Here is a 21,067-nt window from a genome sequence, read left to right on the forward strand (position 1 = left end):
CGTCTCAGTTGACGCTTCTCTTCAGGGAGGGGGCAGAGGCTATGGCAGTGACTGCAGCCTCTGTCCCCTAATGATGCCTTATTTGACTATACCAGCATGCACTGGGATTCTCAAATGAAGAGTCATCAAAGGAAGCAGTAAAAAAAAAATAAAACAGATTAGAGAAGGAACGGTAGGGAATTTTTAATCAAAGTGTATTAAAAAAGTGATTAAATTATTACATTAAATAGATAGGCATTTAGAACTGAAAGAGATTTTACTTTTGGACCACCCCTTTAATAGATCTCACACTGTTTTTAAAACTACTATTTTTTTTATATGTGTTGATGGCATTGTATATTGTGTTTTCAAATTAACTCTACAGCCTTATAATGGGATTACAAGGCCAGGAATAGTGGAAAAATGGGGAGTTGGGCTTTGAGTGGTACCCCAATAGTTTGTTGCACCACTTAGGTCTATATGCGGTCACAGCCAAGTTACCTTTACCATTTAATTGTATTAATAAATGTAAATATCAATTACTGAGAACTCTCAATTGTTATATTTTCTGTCACGTTAAAAAGATATATTTTATATGAACAGACTGGAAGGTATAAAATATGTACTATATCATCATGGAATTTATCCATCACTTGTCTTATTTATCACACTACTCCTATGTCTTTTTGTGTATAAATTAGTGACTCCTAAGGTTTGGTGTTGAACTATGCCTGATGAATACCTCCGTAGTCTCAAAATGTGTGATTAACCTCTCAGTTGCCTATTAAATGGAATTAATGAGTTATGAGTTGACAAAGCAAATATTTATCCAACAGCTACATGTCAGTTATGTCCCTCACCTTTACCAGTATTATAACATTTATTCCTTACATATATACTGGCAGCATACAACATAAGGAATATTAAAAGTCAATTTCCAAACAGTTGAAATAAAAATATCTTTTTGACTTGATCCAGCTTCACAAAGGATTATGCCAAATCTTAGACTGCCAACAGTCAGTGCTGCCAAACGTCTAGATGGATACGATGCAGTCCACAGGGAATTAATAGGCTTCAGAGCTGTCAGCGTGAAGGAACACATAGCATAAACATTCCCTGCGTTCTGCCACTTGCAGGATCCTTGAGCCCGGCTCTTACTTCAGACATGGTATAGCTTCCACACAAATAGCACATTCATGATCAAGCTGGGCATGTAATGTCAGAATTCTTTAACCCTTTGTGGTACAGGAGAACATTACAAACATTATATGGGAACAAACAGCACATTTGAAATTCAATACCTTACAATCTAACAGACGGTTGGGCACTCAGGAGAGAAGAGAGAATCAGATTTTCTGTCTTCTCTATTTTTTCATATACAGCTCTCAATGCCTGCTGTGTGTAAAATAGAGGTAGCAGCAAAGAACGTAACATCTGACCTATTAGCGGTAAAAATTTGCTGGTTCTCAGAGCCAGTTTTGACAAAAGTGCGGCCTTGATCAAAAGTTAAAAATGTGGCTCCAACTGCTAACATATTGCACCATTACAATTTAAGATACATTTACAGGAGCTGATTTGACACCTTTAAACAAGCGCAATCAGATACATTAAAGTATCTTTCTTAAAGTAAAGTATCTTACTTAAAGTAGCCTTCTCACACAGGCTGACAAACAACAAAGGGTCTAGAACGATCACCAATAGATCCCTCTGTTCCCATACATATCATCTCTCATTTAAATTGGGCAATGTGCTGCCGAGAACAATACTCCTGAATCATTAAGGGCGGCTGCAGACGAATGTATGAAAAACTGTCAGATTTTCACCCAGAAAACTCAGACGATTTTTATCTAATTTTCATCAGATTTTCATCCATGTGCCATCCGTGTGCCCTTATTATCTCTTGCAGGGTAAAAAGAAAATATTCACTTATTACATTAAAATCTTCGTTCTCTATCATCATTTCGGTGCTGAGTTTTTTTTCCTACATTCCACTACACTACATTAGCACGTGCACTTTAGGAGCAGTAGTGCCAGTCTTTCCTCCAAAATGTAGATAACATAAAGACAAACATGTTCGCCCCCATGTAATAATGTCCCTCGCTCCTTCTTGTAATAATCTCCCACATCCTGGGCACCTTCCTGGTATAATGTCTCCATCCTGGTGTAAAATCCTCATCCTGGTATAATGTCAGTCATCCTGGTATAATGTCCCCAATTCTGGTATAATGTCCCCCATTCTTGTATAATGACCCCATACTGGGCCCCTGCGTTCTTCTCCAGCACATTTTAAAAATAAATAAACCATTCTACTCACCTTCTCCAGCCCCAATGCGAGCGGCGTCCTCTTCTGTAGCCAGCGTAGGAGCTGGCAGAGTACTTGGGCATGCCATTATGGGCAGCGCACGACGTCACTGCCTTGCACCTCGCGTCACTTGCAAGCCGTCATTTGCTGCCAGCCTTTGCTTGGACGGCGACGTGTATTGCTGCACAGGGACCCGGCGGGTCTCTGCTCCTCAATACATTTCACTTGAATGTGCGTCCAAGGACGTGCATCCAAGTGGAATTGGTGTCTGTGGGCCCTCCTCCCACATGGGCCTGGCTGCACCCTTTGCAACCGCAATCTTTATGCCCCTGGATCTTGGCCATGCCAAGAGTGATCCAAAGCCCCCCTCATTTGCATACACAATTAATAGTTTTTTAATGTCAACTAAACTACTAAAAGAAATACTAGAGTTGTGATCGTTATGGGGGTTAAGTTCCCTACAAACTCTGTTTATCTGGTACAAATCACATTATTATGCCATTTGGTATGGTTGACAGAATTTATATATATTGGCATTAAGGCATCTAGAGCGGCTCTGGGCTTCAGCAGAGGGAAGATAAATCCATTTTTATCCTTTCTACTGCCAAAATTAATAACTGGAATAAACTGATGCACTCTACCATAGCGAGCTTGAGTCTGGTTAAAATGACCCTCTTATCCCAAATTCTTTATACTCTCCAATATTCCCCGATGATATACCTCTTTGAACACATACTGAGGGAGCATAAAATCTGCATTTGTAAGGAACACTAGCTACTACCATATAGCTACTGAACTCTTCAGGCCCCATTGCAAAAGAGTGGTACCGCATTTTCCGGACTATAAGACGCACTTTTTTCCTCCAAAATTTTGGAGGAAAGTGGGGGGTGCATCTTATAGTCTGAATACTACATATAACACTATATGTATGGCCACATGGTGGTGGGTGTGGGGGAGCGGCAGCAGGGGATCAGCAGGGCACAGGAGGCAGCAGCCGCCTGCTGCAGCTTAAGCTGTGCCCGCTACTAAAGAAAATGAATAGTCCCTGCTCCCCACGCCCATGGGCGTGCAGAGCAATGAATATTCATTTTTCTTACTGGCCGGCACACTGGAGCCGCATCGCCATGTGCCCTCACACAGTGTGAGACGCTGTGCTGGAATAGTCACTGCTCCCCACCGCTGGGACTCTCTGCGTGGGGTTGTAGTGAATATCCATGGTCTTTAATAGCAGGCACACAGAACACAGAGCGGCAGCAGGAGCCGCGCTGCGGTACAGTGCGCCGGCTATTGAACAGACTGGATGGTCACTGCTCCCCACGCAGAGAGTCCCAGCGGTGGGGAGCAGTGACTATTCCAGCACAGCGTCTCACACTGTGTGAGGGCACATGGCAGGGACGCCATGCACACCCTGCCATGCGCGGCTCACACAGTGAGAGTGTCGGCAGCAGAGCGGGACGGCGCTGGAGGAGAGAGGAGGCGAGTATGAATGTTTATTTTTTTTTTTGTAGGCAGCGTGATGGGGGCTGAGAGGGTGACATGCATACCAGGATGGGGGCTCAGAGGGTGCCATGCATACCAGGATGGGGGCTCAGAGGGTGCCATGCATACCACGATGGGGGCTCAGAGGGTGCCATGCATACCAGGATGGGGGCTCAGAGGGTGCCATGCATACCAGGATGGGGCTCAGAGGGTGTCATACATACCAGGATGGGGGTTCAAGGGGTGCCATACATACCAGGATGGGGGCTCAGAGGGTGTCATGCATACCAGAATGGGGGCTCAGAGGGTGTCATACATACCAGGAATGGGGGCTCAGAGGGTGTCATGCATACCAGGATGGGGGCTCAGAGGGTGTCATACATACCAGGATGGGGGCTCAAGGGGTGTCATACATACCAGGATGGGGGCTCAAGGGGTGCCATGTATACCAGGATGGGGGCTCAAGGGGTGCCATGCATAGCAGGATGGGGAATCAAGGGGTGTCATGAATACCAAGATGGGGTGTTAAGGGGTGCCATGCATACCAGGATGGGGGCTCAGAGGGTGCCATGCATACCAGGATGGGGCTCAGAGGGTGTCATACATACCAGGATGGGGGCTCAAGGGGTGCCATACATACCAGGATGGGGGCTCAGAGGGTGTCATGCATACCAGGATGGGGGCTCAGAGGGTGTCATACATACCAGGAATGGGGGCTCAGAGGGTGTCATGCATATCAGGATGGGGGCTCAGAGGGTGTCATACATACCAGGATGGGGGCTCAAGGGGTGTCATACATACCAGGATGGGGGCTCAAGGAGTGCCATGCATACCAGGATGGGGGCTCAAGGGGTGCCATGCATACCAGGATGGGGGCTCAAGGGGTGCCATGCATAGCAGGATGGGGAATCAAGGGGCGTCATGAATACCAAGATGGGGTGTTAAGGGGTGCCATGCATACCAGGATGGTGGATAAAGGGGTGCCATGCATACCAGGATGGGGGATCAAGGGGTGTCATGCATACCAAGATGGGGAATCAAGAGGCGTCATGCAAACCAGGATGGGGGATAAAGGGGTACCATGCATACCAGGAAGGGGGATCAAGGGGTACCATGCATACTAGGATGGGGGATAAAGGGGTACCATGCATACCAGGATGGGATGGGGGCCACTTATACCAGGAAGGAGGGGCCATACATAACAGGATGGATGATATTAACAGAATTGGGGGACATTACCCCAATAACAGTGTCAGCAGCAGACCCCCTCCCTCATAACAGGGCATCATGACCACATTTTTTGCTTAAATATTTTTTTCCTATTTTCCTCCTTTAAAACCTAGGTGCGTCTTATGGTCCGGAGCGTCTTATAGTCCGAAAAATACGGTATATTGCAGCCTTGGGTTAATTTGTAGTATCTAGCCAATTAGCACATCTCCCCAGATGGTACATTGGCAACTCTACCTTAGCACATGATCTGGTTATACATTTCTATAGCTGTAATTATTCTCATTCCACTGTATTGACCCTATCCTTCTGATATGGAATATCATAGAAGAAGATCTATCACCAGATCTAACAATATGATCTATATACATGATGAAACAGATCACTTGGAGCTGATGAAAATTATGTACCTACTTTGCAAATCCATCTCAGTATAACTCTATAATCCTTTGTGAGTTACTATGAGTCCACACATACACTGCCAGATTTTATTGGGCTTAAAGTCTGGCAGTGTATAGCTGGACTCATAAAATGCTGAGTGTTCAAAAAGGATCTTCAAAGTATATTTTCACTGAAATGCCAGAGCATTTACTATAACTATACCTTGCTGCAATCGGGCAGCCAGGCTGTAATTCATGGTGCCCTCGGTTTAGCCTGATAGGTTCCTTTTAAATATCGATGAAGAACAAGTGCACAGAACCACCTCCTTAATATATTTTAAACATTACAGGAATAAACTTTTTCAAAACGAGCAGGAGTCTAGAAACATTCCATCAAACACTGTGTGTAGTGTTTAATGAACCTGACACTGGTGAAATTAGACGGGCATGGTTGTTCTAGTGAAAGATCCACTTTTATTGTATATATGCCTATTCGCCAATTCATAGAAATCCTTAAGCTACTTGCATTGTAAGGTAGGGAATCTGCAAGTAACACCAGGAAGAAAAATCACAGCACATTAGTCATCTTTCCTCCTGTCCAGTACTCATTGACCTCGTGCTGGGAAACCGCAACATTTCATCATGTTATCACACCCTTAGAAATTAGGAAGGGTATTTTCTCTCTGATTTTCATTTTGTTTTCAATTTCTAATAATAGTGAGAATATAAGCAGAATTATACACATTATCCCCTGGCCCTAATTAGGACACATGTTGACATTGTGGAGGCATCTGGATAATTTTGGTTTATTTAGTTTTAGTGACTACATCTGCATTTAGACAGAAGGCATAAGTGACAGCTGACTGTATATTCTAAACTTTACATTTAGGCTGTGTGCCCACGATGCATTTTTTTAAGCGTTTCCGCAGCAGCAAAAACGCTGCAGAAACGCTTAAAAAACACATGGTAGAAGGCCTGCCATGTTCCCCAATGATAATCTGCATGTGCTGTGCACATGCTGCGGAAATTTCCGCTGCGGATTATCATTGAGGAAAAAAACGCAGCACTACCAATTATTTTGCGGAAGAGCTGCGTTTTCGCCGCCATTGACTTGCATTAGAACGCATGTATTCCCCTTCACTAGATAAGCACATGCAGAATGCATGCGTTCAATGTGCGGATGGTACCTGGGTCTAGAGGAGAGAAGACTCTCCTCCGGACCAGGGTACCATAGAAACTGTAAAAAAAAAAAAGAATAAAATAAAAAATAAATATTATACTTACCTTCTGGTGGCCCTCCTCCCATGCCGGCAGATCGCGATGGACTGGAGGACCTGCGCTGACGTCATAGTCATGTGACGGGTCACGCGACGCTGACGTTGGCAGGTCCTTCAGTGTACTACCATCTGCCGGCAGTCAGGACGGTGAAGCAAGACTCCGGGGGCCATCGGAAGGTAAGTATATATTTATTTTTTCATTTTTAACCATTCTTTGGGGTCACACTATATAAATCCATGCCTTTTGCATGGATTTATATAGTGTGACCAAGTTGACAAGCACTTTCCAAGTAATGCTAAAATCGCTTGGAAAGCGCTTGTCAACCCGCATGCGGAAATGCATGTGAAGAATGCTTCACATCCGCTTGTCCCTGGCAGGAAAAACGCATGTACAATCCGCATGCGTTTTTTCTGCCAGGGGAGATGCAAAATCCGGAGCATTTCTGCATCGTGGGCACATAGCCTTAGAAGGTGTTGCATGTTTCGGGCACTGCATGGGTGAGATTTTAAGCCACAAACATTTGGCTTTTTTTTTTCCAAAACATTAAAGGACCACTCCAGCATTTTTTATTGCACCTCTGGAGTGGTGCTTTAAATATAATTCCCATGTCCTGTCTCATACTCACCTTGCGGCATTTATTTATTTATTTATTTTGTTGCCGCTCCCGTCGGTCTCCGGTGAAAACTGACCTGCCCACAGCTCCAATGTTTCGGACACTGCTTGGGTGAAATTTTAAGCCACAAACATTTGGCTTTTTTTTCCAAAACAAGGACCACTCCAGCATTTTTATTGCACCTCTGGAGTGGTGCTTTAAATATAATTCCCATGTCCCGTCTCATAATCACCTTCTGGCGTCTTCACCTGTTTTTGACACTGCTCCCGTCGGTCTCCAGTGAAAAGTGACCTGCCCGCAGCTCCAATGTTTCATGGAGCTAAGCGGAGGTCATTTTTCAATACTTGTTCTGGCTCTCATAGAATTGCATTGTGCTCTTGTGACGTAGCTTCTGACTTATGGACAGTCAGATGCTGCGCTCACAAAATGGCGCAGGGGGACCGGAGTGGCACCGAAAAAACTGTGAAGACGCTGGAGGGTGAGTATGACTCACCCCCTGGGCCATGTTGCAGTGCGGCGCACGTGTGCGCGGGGGAATACCCGGAGCCGGATCCGATGGGGGTTGTAGTCTCCGAGTGGCGGGGACCCGGTCCGTGCCCAGGGTGGTCAAACCAAGTGGCGGTTATTGCTATGATGGTATTAGTGTCCGACTACGCCACCCGTTGAATGCGGTTACGAAACCGCCGCTGCAGGGCAGACCGCTGAGGCCGGTGGTATGGTTGTGCAGCGTGGATGGTATAACCCCCAACGGGAGGGGTATAGCCTCAGGGCAGCTGGTGAAGCAGGAAATGATGATAGTGGTAGTGGTGGGGTGACAAGGAATCGCAGAGACTTGTAGTGCAGGTTTAAAGCTTTACTCACAGTTGGTGTCCAGATCACTTCGGCCAAGAGTGACCACCCGAGCCGTGCTGCGTCCACCAGGTGCGGGACTCGGCCAACTCCCAGGCAGTTCCAGAGCGTGGTCCTGAGCTCCCCTCTCCTCCTTCCTACTGGTCGTCCCCACCAGGGATCCACCTTTGTCCGGCTCCCTCGGGCCTTCTAGTGGTGAAACCTTTCCCGGCTTCCCTGACCCTATACGTGGTTTGCCTTCCTGGTGGATGTGGCGAGGGGTCGCGCCAAAACTTGACCACGACCTCCGGTTCCTGGCTAAGGATAATTGGCCTCCACCAGTTTGGGATCCGGTACCCTGTTCTGCCAACCCTTCACCCGTTAACTCGTGGGATCTCAGGGTTCCCTCTCTTCTTGCGTCTCTGGGCCTTTCTTGGTGTTCCTGTTTCTCCTTCTTCTTCTTTCTCTCTCTCTCTCTCTCTCTCAGGCCTCCTCTCCAGGCCTGGCTCTGGAGCTGGGCCCAGACTGAGCCACAGCTCCCTGTCAGCCCTCTCTGGCTGAGCTCCTCTCTAGACTGACCACTGATCCAAGATGGTGCCCCCCTTATATACTCCCTTCTGACACCCGAGCCCAGGTGACTAGCACCCAATGGGCTCCTACCTATGCCCAGAGTCCCTCCCCTCTCTGCTCCTACACCACTGGGATGTTCATCCCCCCCCCCCCACTCCAGCCGGGGACAGAAGCTGTCGTACCTGCACATCTATCTGGTGGGAGTACCGTTGGTCTGTCCCCCGGAAATGGGGTGAGTGTAGTGCATGCAGCTAACTGAGCCCAGTTCCACGCCCCATCCTTACCCGGGAGTGGAATTCCACACCTCTGGTTCGAGGTGCAATACCCCTGTAGCAGCCGAGTCCTCGGGGTGCTACAAGTATATGCCCGGGGCCAGCAGGTTTAGATTTAAAGCACCCATCCAGCTCTGAAACCCAAAAAAATGCTGGAGTGGTGCTCTAAGCTTTGATCCAAAATGTTATGAATGCCCCCATGACAGTAAAGCATTGGTTGACATGAGTGAATAATATGAATTTTTATTTTAGAATTCATATTTTATTTGTGTTCAGCAAAAGTGTAAAACTATCAAAACTGACACGCTAACCACTCACCACTGTTATATTATTTACCAAAGTGATTTGCTACATAAATTCAAAATTACAAATAAAAAAAAAAATCATAATCCTAAAATTATTGTAAGGTTTAATTATTTGATGAACTAAATATATAGTTCTTACCCCAAGGAGTAGACACGACATTGCTGATTTCTGATCTGGTGTGCTAAACTGAATTTATTATCCAGACAGACTGTCCAGGGCTTCTTGGAGTCTACATAATTATCAGTCAGTCCATTTGTCATCAAGCGAGAACAAGAGATCTAAGGAGGAAGAATATCCTGTCATTCTTTTCCATACAGTAATTAATATAGGGAAGTCAATCTTGTATACAGCACAACTTCCGTTTTAATTGTTTCTTCCCCTTCTTCCCTTTTTTAGTTTTCTTTCCACATAGACATGCGAGGGCTTGTTTTTTGCAACACGAGTTGCACTTTTAAATACCACGTTTAATTTTACCAACTAGTGAACTGGAAACCAGTAAAAAAATTCCAAGTGTGGTGAATTAGCAAGAGTAAAAAACCCCGCGATTCTGACATTGCTTTTTGGGAGCTGCTTTTACAGTGTACATTTGTGGTAAAAATGGCCTGGCAGAATGATTTTCCTCATCAGTACAATAATGGCGATACCAAACTTATGAAATATTTTCATTATTTTAGTGGTGAAAAAAATCTGAAATTTGTAGAAAAATATATATATTTTCTTTTATTGTGTCGCCATTTTCTGAGACCCATAACATTATCATTTTTCGGTCGATAGAACTGTGTGAGGGCGTATACTTCGAGACACAGTGTTTTTTTTAATACTATTTTGGGATTGATATGTCATTTTGCTTGCTTCTTACAGCATTTTGTGTGTTATTGCGGCAACCCCCAAAAAAGCAATTTTTGGAGTACATGCTTGGCGGATGTCGGTAAGGGGTTAAAGTATGTAATGATAGATTGTATTCTGTAGAACCCCATTATGTTTGATGCTACAGTACATATTCAAGTCAAGATTACTTTTAAATATTATTTTGCACAATACTTTAGCTGTGAATTCAAACCATCATGCATGCATACTCACTTGCCTAGATAGCTAGATAGATATGTGATAGATAGATATGGAATAGATAGATATGGGATAGGTAGATATGGGATAGGTAGATATGTGATAGATATTAGGTCAAAAAGGCAGCACTCCAATAGTTCTTTAGTGGAAAAAAAGGACTTTATTAGCCCATGTGGTGTGGCGACGTTTCGGCTGTGTGTACAGCCTTTATCAAGCCATTTATCATGGCTTGATAAAGGCTGTACACACCTCCAATTGACACTTACACTCCAACATTTTTGGTGGTTCGACATACTATAACACTAAATAAAGTATACAAGCTATCTGCTAATTTTAACTGCAAGTTTGAATTAGCTTTTACTCAGTTAAGTAAAGAAGTAAATAAATACTAATCCTTAACAGAAACTCCCAACGGATATTATCCTTACCCCCCCTTTCAACCATCCCCTTTTACCTTTGTTACCCTTAAGTTTTGTACACCTGCTTTAATGTTATTATATATCTATCTGAATGTAAACTTTCATATCCGATTTTTTCCCTCCGTGGAAAAAATGTCTTTATTTCTCATAATGAAGAAAGCTTATATTCTAAACTGTTATGAAAAAAAGTGTAATAAAACAAGTTTTGAAAGTAAAGGCTGTACACACAGCCGAAACGTCGCCACCCCACATGGGCTAATAAAGTCCAGTTTTTTCACTAAAGAACTTTTGGAGTGCTGCCTGCCTTTTTTACCTAATATTACTTTTGCAAACGAATATTTGTGTGGGGGCCTCGCACCCGGAATTTGTAACTTTGTCGTGCTGTTCCGTTTTTCTTGTTAGATAGATATGTGATAGATATTAGATAGTTAGATTGATAGATATGTGATCAATAGGTAGATATGAGATAGATAGATAAGATAAGAGCTCTCTAAAGCTCAATGGTAAATACAAAATGTCATTTTTCTGTTTACCTGAGATTTTGTGATATAGTGTAGGAATCGTCTTGCTTCTTCTTCAAGAGAATGTGAAGAACCAGCCCACGGCTGCAGGTCAATATGCCAGCGGGCAGGCTGAAAGGAACAACAAATGTTAATCAATTCTGAATATATACAATATGCCTAAATAGCAGCGTGCTTCACATCTGAACTTTTTAAGCTTGAAAGCCACAATCCTTTATAGTAGGTATATTTGCACACTAGCAGGATCCCGAGGGGGCGTGGCCTGGAGCTCATGGAGAGAGGGCGTGTGTAGCTGAAGCTCTTGCCATCCAGCCTTAAACCTACAGGATTTGACCCCTTATAGGGGTTTGGTTCCCACCACAACGACAGATCATCGTCTGGGATGTCCTCCTGATTAGTGTTGAGCCACCCCCGTAGTGCTCGAGTTCGGTTCGGTTCGTCGAACACCCGTGTGTTCGCCGAACTGTTCGTCGAACTGTTCGTCGAACACCTTCGAACACCGTTAAAACCAATGGCAGGCAAACAAAAACACATAGAAACACATAGAAAACACCTTCAAAGGTGTCCAAAAGCTGACAAACTGCTCAGAAGACATAACTAACACATGGAAAAGTGACAAGTACATATAGTCATGCGAAAATAAAAGAGGTGGAGGAGTAAAAGGAGGGGGAGACACAGATATAGGCATGTCATGCCCTTCTAAAATCCAAAAAGTGAGAAGCCGACACGGCCAGTCCGCTTCTGCCCGTGCCACCTCCGTGTCGCCGGGTTTGTGCCAGAGCCGCGGTGAACCCTGACGGCCAGCCCCCCTCTCCCAATACTGGTGCCTGTCCGCTGGTGGGTCGAGCGAGCCCCCCCTGTGGTGGAGGCAGCTCTAAGCTTTTTAATTTAAATTGTCTCTCTAATTTGAATGAATACACTTTAAATCCATTTACAAGGATCTATTGGAGGGCAAGTCTCATGCCAGCAGCCGCGGTAATTCCAGCTCCAGTAGCGTCCACTAAAGCTGCTGCAGTTAAAAAGCTTTTATAAGGATCGAGCTCGGCTGTCCACCGCAAGGCATCCTACTGCCAGTCCCAGCCCCTATGCCTTGGGGTGCCTCCTGATGCTCTTCACTAAGTATCCCATGGTCCCGAAGCATTTCCTTTGAAAAAATTAAGTGTCTAAACTACAGGTGGTGCAGCTTGCTTAACAGCCGGGATAATCCGCTGACTAGCAGACACTGCTACTAGGCACAAAGTATTTCCTGGGCTAGATGCAGTTAAAAATTTGTAATTAGATACTCTCGTTGGATGCTGAGAAAGCATTCCATAGAGTCTCCTGGCACGCCATATATGATTCTCTTAAAAAGCTTGGGGTAGGGGTCTAGGGGACCCTTTTATAGCCAAAATCACGGCCCTGTATCGCAATACGTCACCTAGGCTGAAGATAAATGGAACTGTAGCACCCTGAGGGCTCGGTTGCTACAGACGTATTGCACCTCACCCAGAGGTGTGATATCTCACTCTCAGGTAAGGATGGAGTGTGGATCAGGACCCGACACCTGCATGCATTACACCACATTGCCGAGGGGCAGGGCGACCAATATGCCCCTGAGATGGGCACGACAGTCCCTGTCCCTGGCTGGAGTGGGGGGAGGGAACACTGAGGAAGGGGAACCCTGTAGTGCAGGAGCAGGGAGGAAGCAGTTCCTGGGTGCATTGAGAAGGGAGTATAAAAGGTGGGCACCATCTTAGTTCAGTGCAGAGAAGTCTGAGCAGAAGTGGCAGGGAGCAGGGGCTCTGCATGAGCTCTGCTCCGGAGGCGGGCCTAGTAACAGAGGCCCAGGCCTGGAAGAGGGAGAAGGAAGGAAGAGGAGCGGAGAAGGCTCCAGGAACGAGGAATGAAGGGATCCCAGGGGTGCGGACGGGCGAGTCGCCACCGCACGCCCGAATCCACCTGCGTGGAGGGGTCAGGCCAAAGGGGGAGACCGGTCCCCGAACTAGTGGAGGCAGGAAACGACCCTCAGCTAGAAACCGGAGGCTCTGACATTTTATGTGGCGCAGCTCCTCGCTACACCCGCTAGGAAGGCACCACATAGGGTCAGGGAAACTGGCGCCAAGTTTACCAAGAGGAGGCCCGAGGCAGCCGGACAGAAGTGTTGGTAAGAAAGGCCAGACAAAGGACACACAAAGGGGGTCCTGTGAAGTGCTCCAAAGTTATCTGGGAGTTGTCTGAGCCCCTCACCTGGTGAGCACAGTACGACGTGGGCAGCCGTTACCTGCAGACGTGGTCTGGATAATAAGAACTGTGAGTAAAGGCCCTGAACTGCATCACTGACTCCGTGTCGTTACTGCTGCTGCCCTGCACCATCACCCCCATCCTCCGCATACACTGCCCTGAGGCTATACTCCTCCCGTGGGGAGTTATGCTACGCTCTGCTGCACCCACAACACCAGCCTCAGCGGTCTGCCCTGTAGCGGCGGTTCACTCTGACCGCAATCCACGGGTGGCGTAGTCGGACATTTAAACATCAAAACCACATAAATAGTTCCGCCACTGGTTTGACCGCCCTGAGCCACGGAACCGGGTCGCCGCCACGAAGACTACAACCACCAGCATCCACCAAAAAGGGTCCGGCTCCGGGTGTCCCAAGGCCCAGGGGGTGCGTCAGAACATTTTCATCACCTTTCACAATCACCAATGGGACAAGGCAGGGATGTCCTCTGTCCCCTCTCTTATACATCCTAGTGACGGAGCACCTGCTCTCATCAATTCGCCATAACCCCAATATTAGGTGGATTGAGGTGGGAGGCACCGAGTACAAGTGCTCTCTATTTGCTGATGATGTCCTAGTATATATCACTCAATCACATATATCCATCCATGCTGTTATGGCTGAAATAGATCACTTTGTTACATGGTAAAATTTTAAAATCAATGCAGCGAAGTCTGAGGCCCTCGATGTCTCCCTCCCCAAATCCATATAGGATTCCATCCAGTCCAACTTTCCCTTTGCCTGGCCCTCACAGGGTATCAAATACTTAGGAATTCCTATTCATAGAGACCTCTCCCATCTATGTTATCTTAATTTTGGGCCCTTTATTGAACAACTCCATACAGACCACGGTTGGCAAGTTAGAACTGTAAGATTCACTACGTGAACCACTGGTGTTTTGTGGAAAAGCACATGTACACTGCGTTCCAAATTATTATGCAAAAAGTGTTTAGGAGTGATAAGGGAAGAATTTGTTTGTTTGTCAGTTAAACTCATTGATGGTGATGTGTGTCAGGGCTCTTTATATCACTGTAAGCAATTGCAGACACCTGTGCTAATTAGTTTGGCAGGTGTGTCCAATGAAAGGCAAGACTACTTAAGAAGGCTCTCTCACATTATTAAGCAGCCTACATTTTCTGCCAAAATGGGAAAGAAAAAGGATGTGTCGGCTGCTGAGAAGCAACAAATTGTGGAGTGTTTAGGTCAAGGCATGACTACAATCAACATTGTGCGATGATCAGGATGAAGTGTCTTGGCAATCAAGAAGTATGTAGCTGATTCACAGTACACACGTGTGCGTGCTGATAAGGGCAAATTGAGGACTCTTTCCTACAGGCAATTACGTCAGGTTGAAAGAGCAGCGGCAAAAAAGCCTTGTCATAGCAGCAGACAAGTTTTTGAAGCTGCTTGTGCCTCCAACGTCCCCCGAACAACAAGATGCAGGGTCCTTCAGAGGTTTGCAGCTGTGCATGCGCCATCCTGTCGACCTCCTCTATCCACTTCACACAAGCAGAAACGGCTCCAGTGGGCCAAACATTACATGAAGACTGATTTCAAAACTGTTTTGTTCACGGATGAGTGCCGTGCAGCGCTCGATGGTCCAGATGGATGGAGTGGAGGATGGCTGGTTGATGGACACCCCACGCAAACACGGCTACAGCGCCAACAAGGAGGAGGTGGAGTAATGTTTTGGGCTGGAATCATGGGGAGAGAGATTGTCGGCCCCTTTAGGATCCCTGAAGGCGCTAAAGATGAACTCCATAATGTATGTGGATTTTCTCAAACAGCACTTCCTGCCATGGTTCAAGAAGAAGAACCGTGTATTTCACAGCAAGATCATTTTTCTGCATGATAATGCACCATCTCATGCTGCACATAAAACATCTGCATCTCTGGCTGATATGGGTATAAAAGGGGACAAACTTATGGTGTGACCCCCATGCTCCCCTGACCTCTACCCCATTCAGAACCTTTGGAGCATCATTAAAAGGAGTGTCTATGATGGCGGGAGGCAGTTCACATCTAAGCAACAGCTCTGGGAGGGTATTCTGTCCTCATGCAAAACAATTGAAGCAGAAACCATCCAAAACCTGACAAATTCAATGGACGAGAGAGTTCAGAAGCTCCTTTCGAACAAGGGGTCCTATGTGAAAATGTAACATCACCTAGAATAAAGTTTTGAGTTGAAAACTGTTTGATTTCAGTTTCTAACAACCTGCTAATGCTTATAATTTCAAAAATGACCATTTTTTTGGTCTTTATTAAAATGAAAAGGTTGATCGAAAAGTTTGGGGGATCTAAGAGTGTGGCAACCCAGTAGTCATGATTACTTCGAATTCTGACAATATGAGGGTCATGCTGCAGGTAGTGCAGCAAGAAGGCACTTATGTGCCTTGCGCATCTTGGAGCCCCAAAATTATTTTCCGGGCTAGATGCAGCTAAAAATTATTTTTAATTTTAAATCTGGTGAAGCTTTAGTATAGATGGCCTAATAGGATCAGTGCTGCACACTGCTACAAAGCCCAAATTATTTTCCAGTCAAGATACAGATAAACATGATTAGTAATTTGAAAGCTTAAAACGGTTGGTAGGGTGATTTTAACCAATCATCAAGCTTTTACTCTCCCCAGGATGACACAGGGGTAGAAAAGTCGTTTCGGATCCATGATTTGTTCATCTTTATGAACGTGAGTCTGTCTACATTATCAGTGGAGAGCCGCGTGCGCTTATCTGTCAGCACACCACCAGCAGCGCTGAACACACGTTCAGACAGAACGCTGGCTGCGGGGCATGACAAGATCTCCAAGGCGTAAGTGGCTAGCTCCGGCCATTTATCCAGATTGGAAGCCCAAAAAGAGCAAGGGTCCAGTGACACAGTCGTGGCTTCAATGTTTACTTGGAGATACTCCTGTACCATCGTCTCTAGGCGTTGACTATGTGTCAGACTTCTTGTCTCCTGTGGCCTTGCAAAGGATGGGCTAAAAAAGTGGTGAAATGATTCCGCAAAATTGATGTTACCAGCAGATACTGTGGTTCTGTTACGGTTTGAGTGCTGAACACTTGACGGTCCCACGGTTGGCAAGTTGGAACTGTGAGATTCACTACGTGCACCACTGGTATTTTGTGGAAAAGCACATGTAAGATTCTGCAACAATCTCTGCTGATACTCCTGCATGCGTGCATCCCTTTCTATGGCAGGAATAATTTCTGCAAACTTACTTTTGTACCGGGGATCTAACAGTGTGGCAACCCAGTAGTCAGGATTATTTCTAATTCTCACAATTCGAGGGTCATGTTGCAGGTAGTGCAGCAAGAAGGCACTCATGTGTGTTGCGCATCCAGGAGCACCAAGTCCCTGTTGTGTTGGTGGCGAGGTAACAATCATGCTTCCTTCCTCTGTCCTCTCCCACCAACCTCGCACAACAGAAATGTGATCAAGGTCTCCCTCATCTGATGAGTCTTCCATCAGTTCGTCCTCCACTTCTTCCTGGGCTCCTGCACCTTCCTCACTAGTTTGGCTGCTACCATGCGCCCTGGTAAAACCATCTCCCCCACCCTCACATGCCTGCCGCCTTGGTGCTGCCGACCGTCTGGACCTTGCAGATGTTAGCCCTTCCGCATACAACTCCTCCTCCTCTACTTCCTCCACCTCCTCTTGTGCCACCACCTGACTCCGAATTCTGTTTAACATGTGCTCCAGCATGTAAATCACCGGAATAGTCATGCTGATAATGGCATCGTCAGCACTAAACATCTTCGTCGCCATTTCAAAACTGTGCAGAAGGGTGCATAGGTCCCTGATCTGAGACCACTCCTCCAGCGTGATTTGCCCCACCTCTGAATCTCGTTGGCCCAGGCTATACGTCAGAACGTATTGCACCAGGGCTTGTCGGTGCTGCCACAGTCGCTGCAACATGTGCAGAGTTGAATTCCACCGGGTAGGCACATCGCATTTTAGCCGGTGAAGTGGCAGGCCCAACGACTTCTGTAGAGATGTAAGTCGCTGAGCTGCGGGATGCGAACGGCGGAAGTGAGCACACAGCGACCGTGCCCTCTGCAGAAGGCCATCTAGTCTGGGATAGTGGGCTAAAAATTGCTGGACAACCAGGTTCAACACGTGAGCCATACAAGGCACGTGTGTGACATTGCCCCGGCGAAGGGCCGCACCCAGGTTTGCAGCATTGTCGCACACGGCCTTCCCTGGTTTCAGGTCCAGTGGAGACAACCATTCATGAAATTGGTTCTCCAGAGCTGACCACAACTCCTCAGCTGTGTGACTCACATTTCCCAGACATTTCAATGTAAAAACCGCCTGATGACGTTGAGCCCTACTGCCAGCATAGTAAGGAGGTGTGCAGGATCCCTTCTGCGCAGTTAGAAAGCTTGTGGCATGACCAGACAGGCTTTGGGTGCAGGTGGAAGACCGAGAGGAGGTTGAGGAGGCAGAAGCAGTAGAGGAACTTTGACATAAAGAGGATTGACGCACAACTCGTGGGGACGGCAAGAATTGGACAGCAGCCCCTTGTCCTGCTGTCACCATAGTTACCCAGTGCCCAGTCAGCGACATGTAACGCCCCTGTCCATGCCTACTCGTCCAAGTGTCTGTGGTGAAATGCACCCTGTCACACACAGAGTTTCTCAAAGAAGCGGTGATGTTATGTGCGACATGCTGGTGGAGCGCAGGCACACCTTTCTTTGAGAAGTAGTGCCGACTGGGCATCTGGTACTGGGGCACTGCGACGGACATAAGGTCTCGAAAATCCTCTGTGTCCACCAGGCGGAAAGGCAGCATTTCTGTAGCCAAGAGCTTGCAGATGGTGAAATTCAACCTCTTAGCTTTCTCATGGCTAGGAGGAAATGGTCTTTTACTTGTCCACATCTGAGGGACCGAGGGCTGGCTATTGTGCTTAGACGGGGTTGATAAGGGTGTCCCCGGCAAACTGCCGGTCTGTGAGGAAGATGCAGGCGGACATGTTAGGTTGCCTTGATCCAAAGGTGGTGCTATCGATGTCGGACAGCGCTCAACACCAGCTGGTGTTACCACCTCCAAAGAAAATGATGACCTGCCAATCACGCTGGCTGTTGCGGGTAAAGAGGTGGCAGGTCTGCGCCCCAAAACAGGTGTGACTGCTGTCCCCCCAGTCACAGAGGATGAAGAGGCCGCGGATGCACAAGATATGGCAGACGGTGGTTGGCCCGGCCGGCTAGGCCGCATTGTAGCACACTGAGCTTCCCACTGCAACTTATGCTTCATGTCCATGTGCCGGTTCATGCATGAAGTACTCAAACTATGTATTTTTTGGCCTCTACTTAGCTTTTGCTGACAAATGTTACAGATAACACGAGTTGGGTCATCTTTATCGATCTGAAAAAATGCCCAGGCTATGCAAGGCTTAGCACCCATGCGACCTGAAGAGCCACCACGACTTGTGGTGAGAGGCAGAGTTGTGTTTGAGGATGCAGTTGTTGACGTGCTTCCAGTACTACGTCTCTGTCCAGGAAGGCGCAACCTGACCTCGTCGTCACTAGCATCTTCCTCCACCTCCTCTGCTGACCTCATCTCTTGGCTGACTGTGGGTTGACAGTAAGTGGGATCTCCGACCTCATCATCATCACCCTGTGCATTATCACACCCGTCGTCCTCAGAGCCAACCTGTTCCTGCCCTGACAAAAAACTAAAGTTGTCGCTCCAATCAGGTATTTGAGTCTTATCATCGTCTTCCTCATTGTCTCCACCAACAGGAGTTACAGTTTGGGAATGAGGGTCTACATTATGGTCAGAACCTTCTGCGTCTGGTCCTGGATCCGACTCATAAAGATTCTGGGCATCAGTGCAGATCATTTCCTCGTCTGGATTCACAGAAGCGCTGGAGTCGACCTCTGATTCCCAGGCTATAGTATGAGTAAACAGCTCTGCAGACTCAACCATCTGTTCTACCTCATACTCAGACGGGCAGCTGGAGATTTGGGAGCTGTGAGGAAGCAAGTGCGATTTGGGTGACACCTTTGAGGACTGGAGTATTTGTGATGTTGAAGTTGATGTGGAGGAGAGCCCACTTAAAGGAGCACTTGATATCCGTTGAAGCACCTGCTGTTTTTGTGCCTCATCTGGAATTTGTAGCGATTGGCGTGGCCGTAAGAAAGGGATCTTATCACATTGTCCGCTAAAAGAAGTAGACATTTTAGTTTGGCTGGAAGATGGTCTTTCTTCTGCAGATGTTACTGTTGCTTTAACACCTACCCCACGGACACAACCTTTTTTCCCCTTCCCAACACGCCTATTCCCCTTTCCACCAGCAGCAGGCCTTTTTCCACTCATTTTGGTGGTTAACTAATTCACAACTCTGGAGTTGTTTGCACAAAAAAACAATGGATGGTAACCGAGCAGAGCTGAGTGGCCAAACTGTGGTATTAGGCCAAAACTATTGGCTGGGTTAGATGCAGAAAAAAATTATTTTGAATTTGCAACCTGATGGAGGTCAGTATAGATGGATTAATAGAACAAGACCCACACACAGCTAGAAGCCCAATATTTTTTCAGAGGTAGATGCAGGAAAAAAATATATTCAGTTTGCAACCTGATGGAGGTCAGTATAGATGGACTAATACAACAAGTCCCACACACAGCTAGAAGCCCAAATATTTTTTCAGAGGTACTGTAGATGCAGATAAAAATTAGTTTTAATTTGCAACCTGATGGAGGTCAGTATAGATGGACTAATAGAGAAAGTCCGACACACTACTAGAAGGCCAAATATTTTTTCAGAGCTAGATGCAGAAAAAAATTATATTCAGTTTGCAACCTGATGGAGGTCAGTATAGATGGATTAATAGAACAAGACCCACACACAGCTAGAAGCCCAATATTTTTTCAGAGGTAGATGCAGAAAAAAATATATTCAGTTTGCAACCTGATGGAGGTCAGTATAGATGGACTAATACAACAAGTCCCACACACAGCTAGAAGCCCAATATTTTTTCAGAGGTAGATGCAGAAAAAAATATATTCAGTTTGCAACCTGATGGAGGTCAGTATAGATGGACTAATACAACAAGTCCCACACACAGCTAGAAGCCCAAATATTTTTTCAGAGGTACTGTAGATGCAGATAAAAATTAGTTTTAATTTGCAACCTGATGGAGGTCAGTATAGATGGACTAATAGAGAAAGTCCGACACACTACTAGAAGGCCAAATATTTTTTCAGAGCTAGATGCAGAAAAAAATTATATTCAGTTTGCAACCTGATGGAGGTCAGTATAGATGGACTAATAGAGAAAGTCCGACACACTACTAGAAGGCCAAATATTTTTTCAGAGCTAGATGCAGAAAAAAATTATATTCAGTTTGCAACCTGATGGAGGTCAGTATAGATGGATTAATAGAACAAGACCCACACACAGCTAGAAGCCCAATATTTTTTCAGAGGTAGATGCAGGAAAAAAATATATTCAGTTTGCAACCTGATGGAGGTCAGTATAGATGGACTAATACAACAAGTCCCACACACAGGTAGAAGCCCAAATATTTTTTCAGAGGTACTGTAGATGCAGATAAAAATTAGTTTTAAT

At 46.1% G+C, this 21,067-nt stretch overlaps 1 protein-coding gene across 2 annotated transcripts in view; it reads right to left on the reverse strand.

Moving 5' to 3' along the window:
- METTL24 (methyltransferase like 24) overlaps positions 1 to 21,067 on the reverse strand; it is a 133,402-nt gene that overhangs the window by 36,393 nt on the left and 75,942 nt on the right. For both annotated transcript variants that reach the window (XM_073675855.1, XM_073675856.1), the window contains exons 2-3: positions 11,252 to 11,350; positions 9,373 to 9,512 (exon numbers count right to left, since the gene is read on the reverse strand). In XM_073675855.1, coding sequence (XP_073531956.1) covers positions 9,373 to 9,512; positions 11,252 to 11,350 — 239 coding nt within the window. The remainder of the gene's footprint in view (positions 1 to 9,372; positions 9,513 to 11,251; positions 11,351 to 21,067) is intronic.

The sequence above is a fragment of the Phyllobates terribilis genome, unplaced genomic scaffold (genome assembly GCF_046119375.1).
Source record: "Phyllobates terribilis strain yellow unplaced genomic scaffold, ASM4611937v1 Scaffold_3__8_contigs__length_932513732, whole genome shotgun sequence".
NCBI classification, from domain to species: domain Eukaryota; kingdom Metazoa; phylum Chordata; class Amphibia; order Anura; family Dendrobatidae; genus Phyllobates; species Phyllobates terribilis.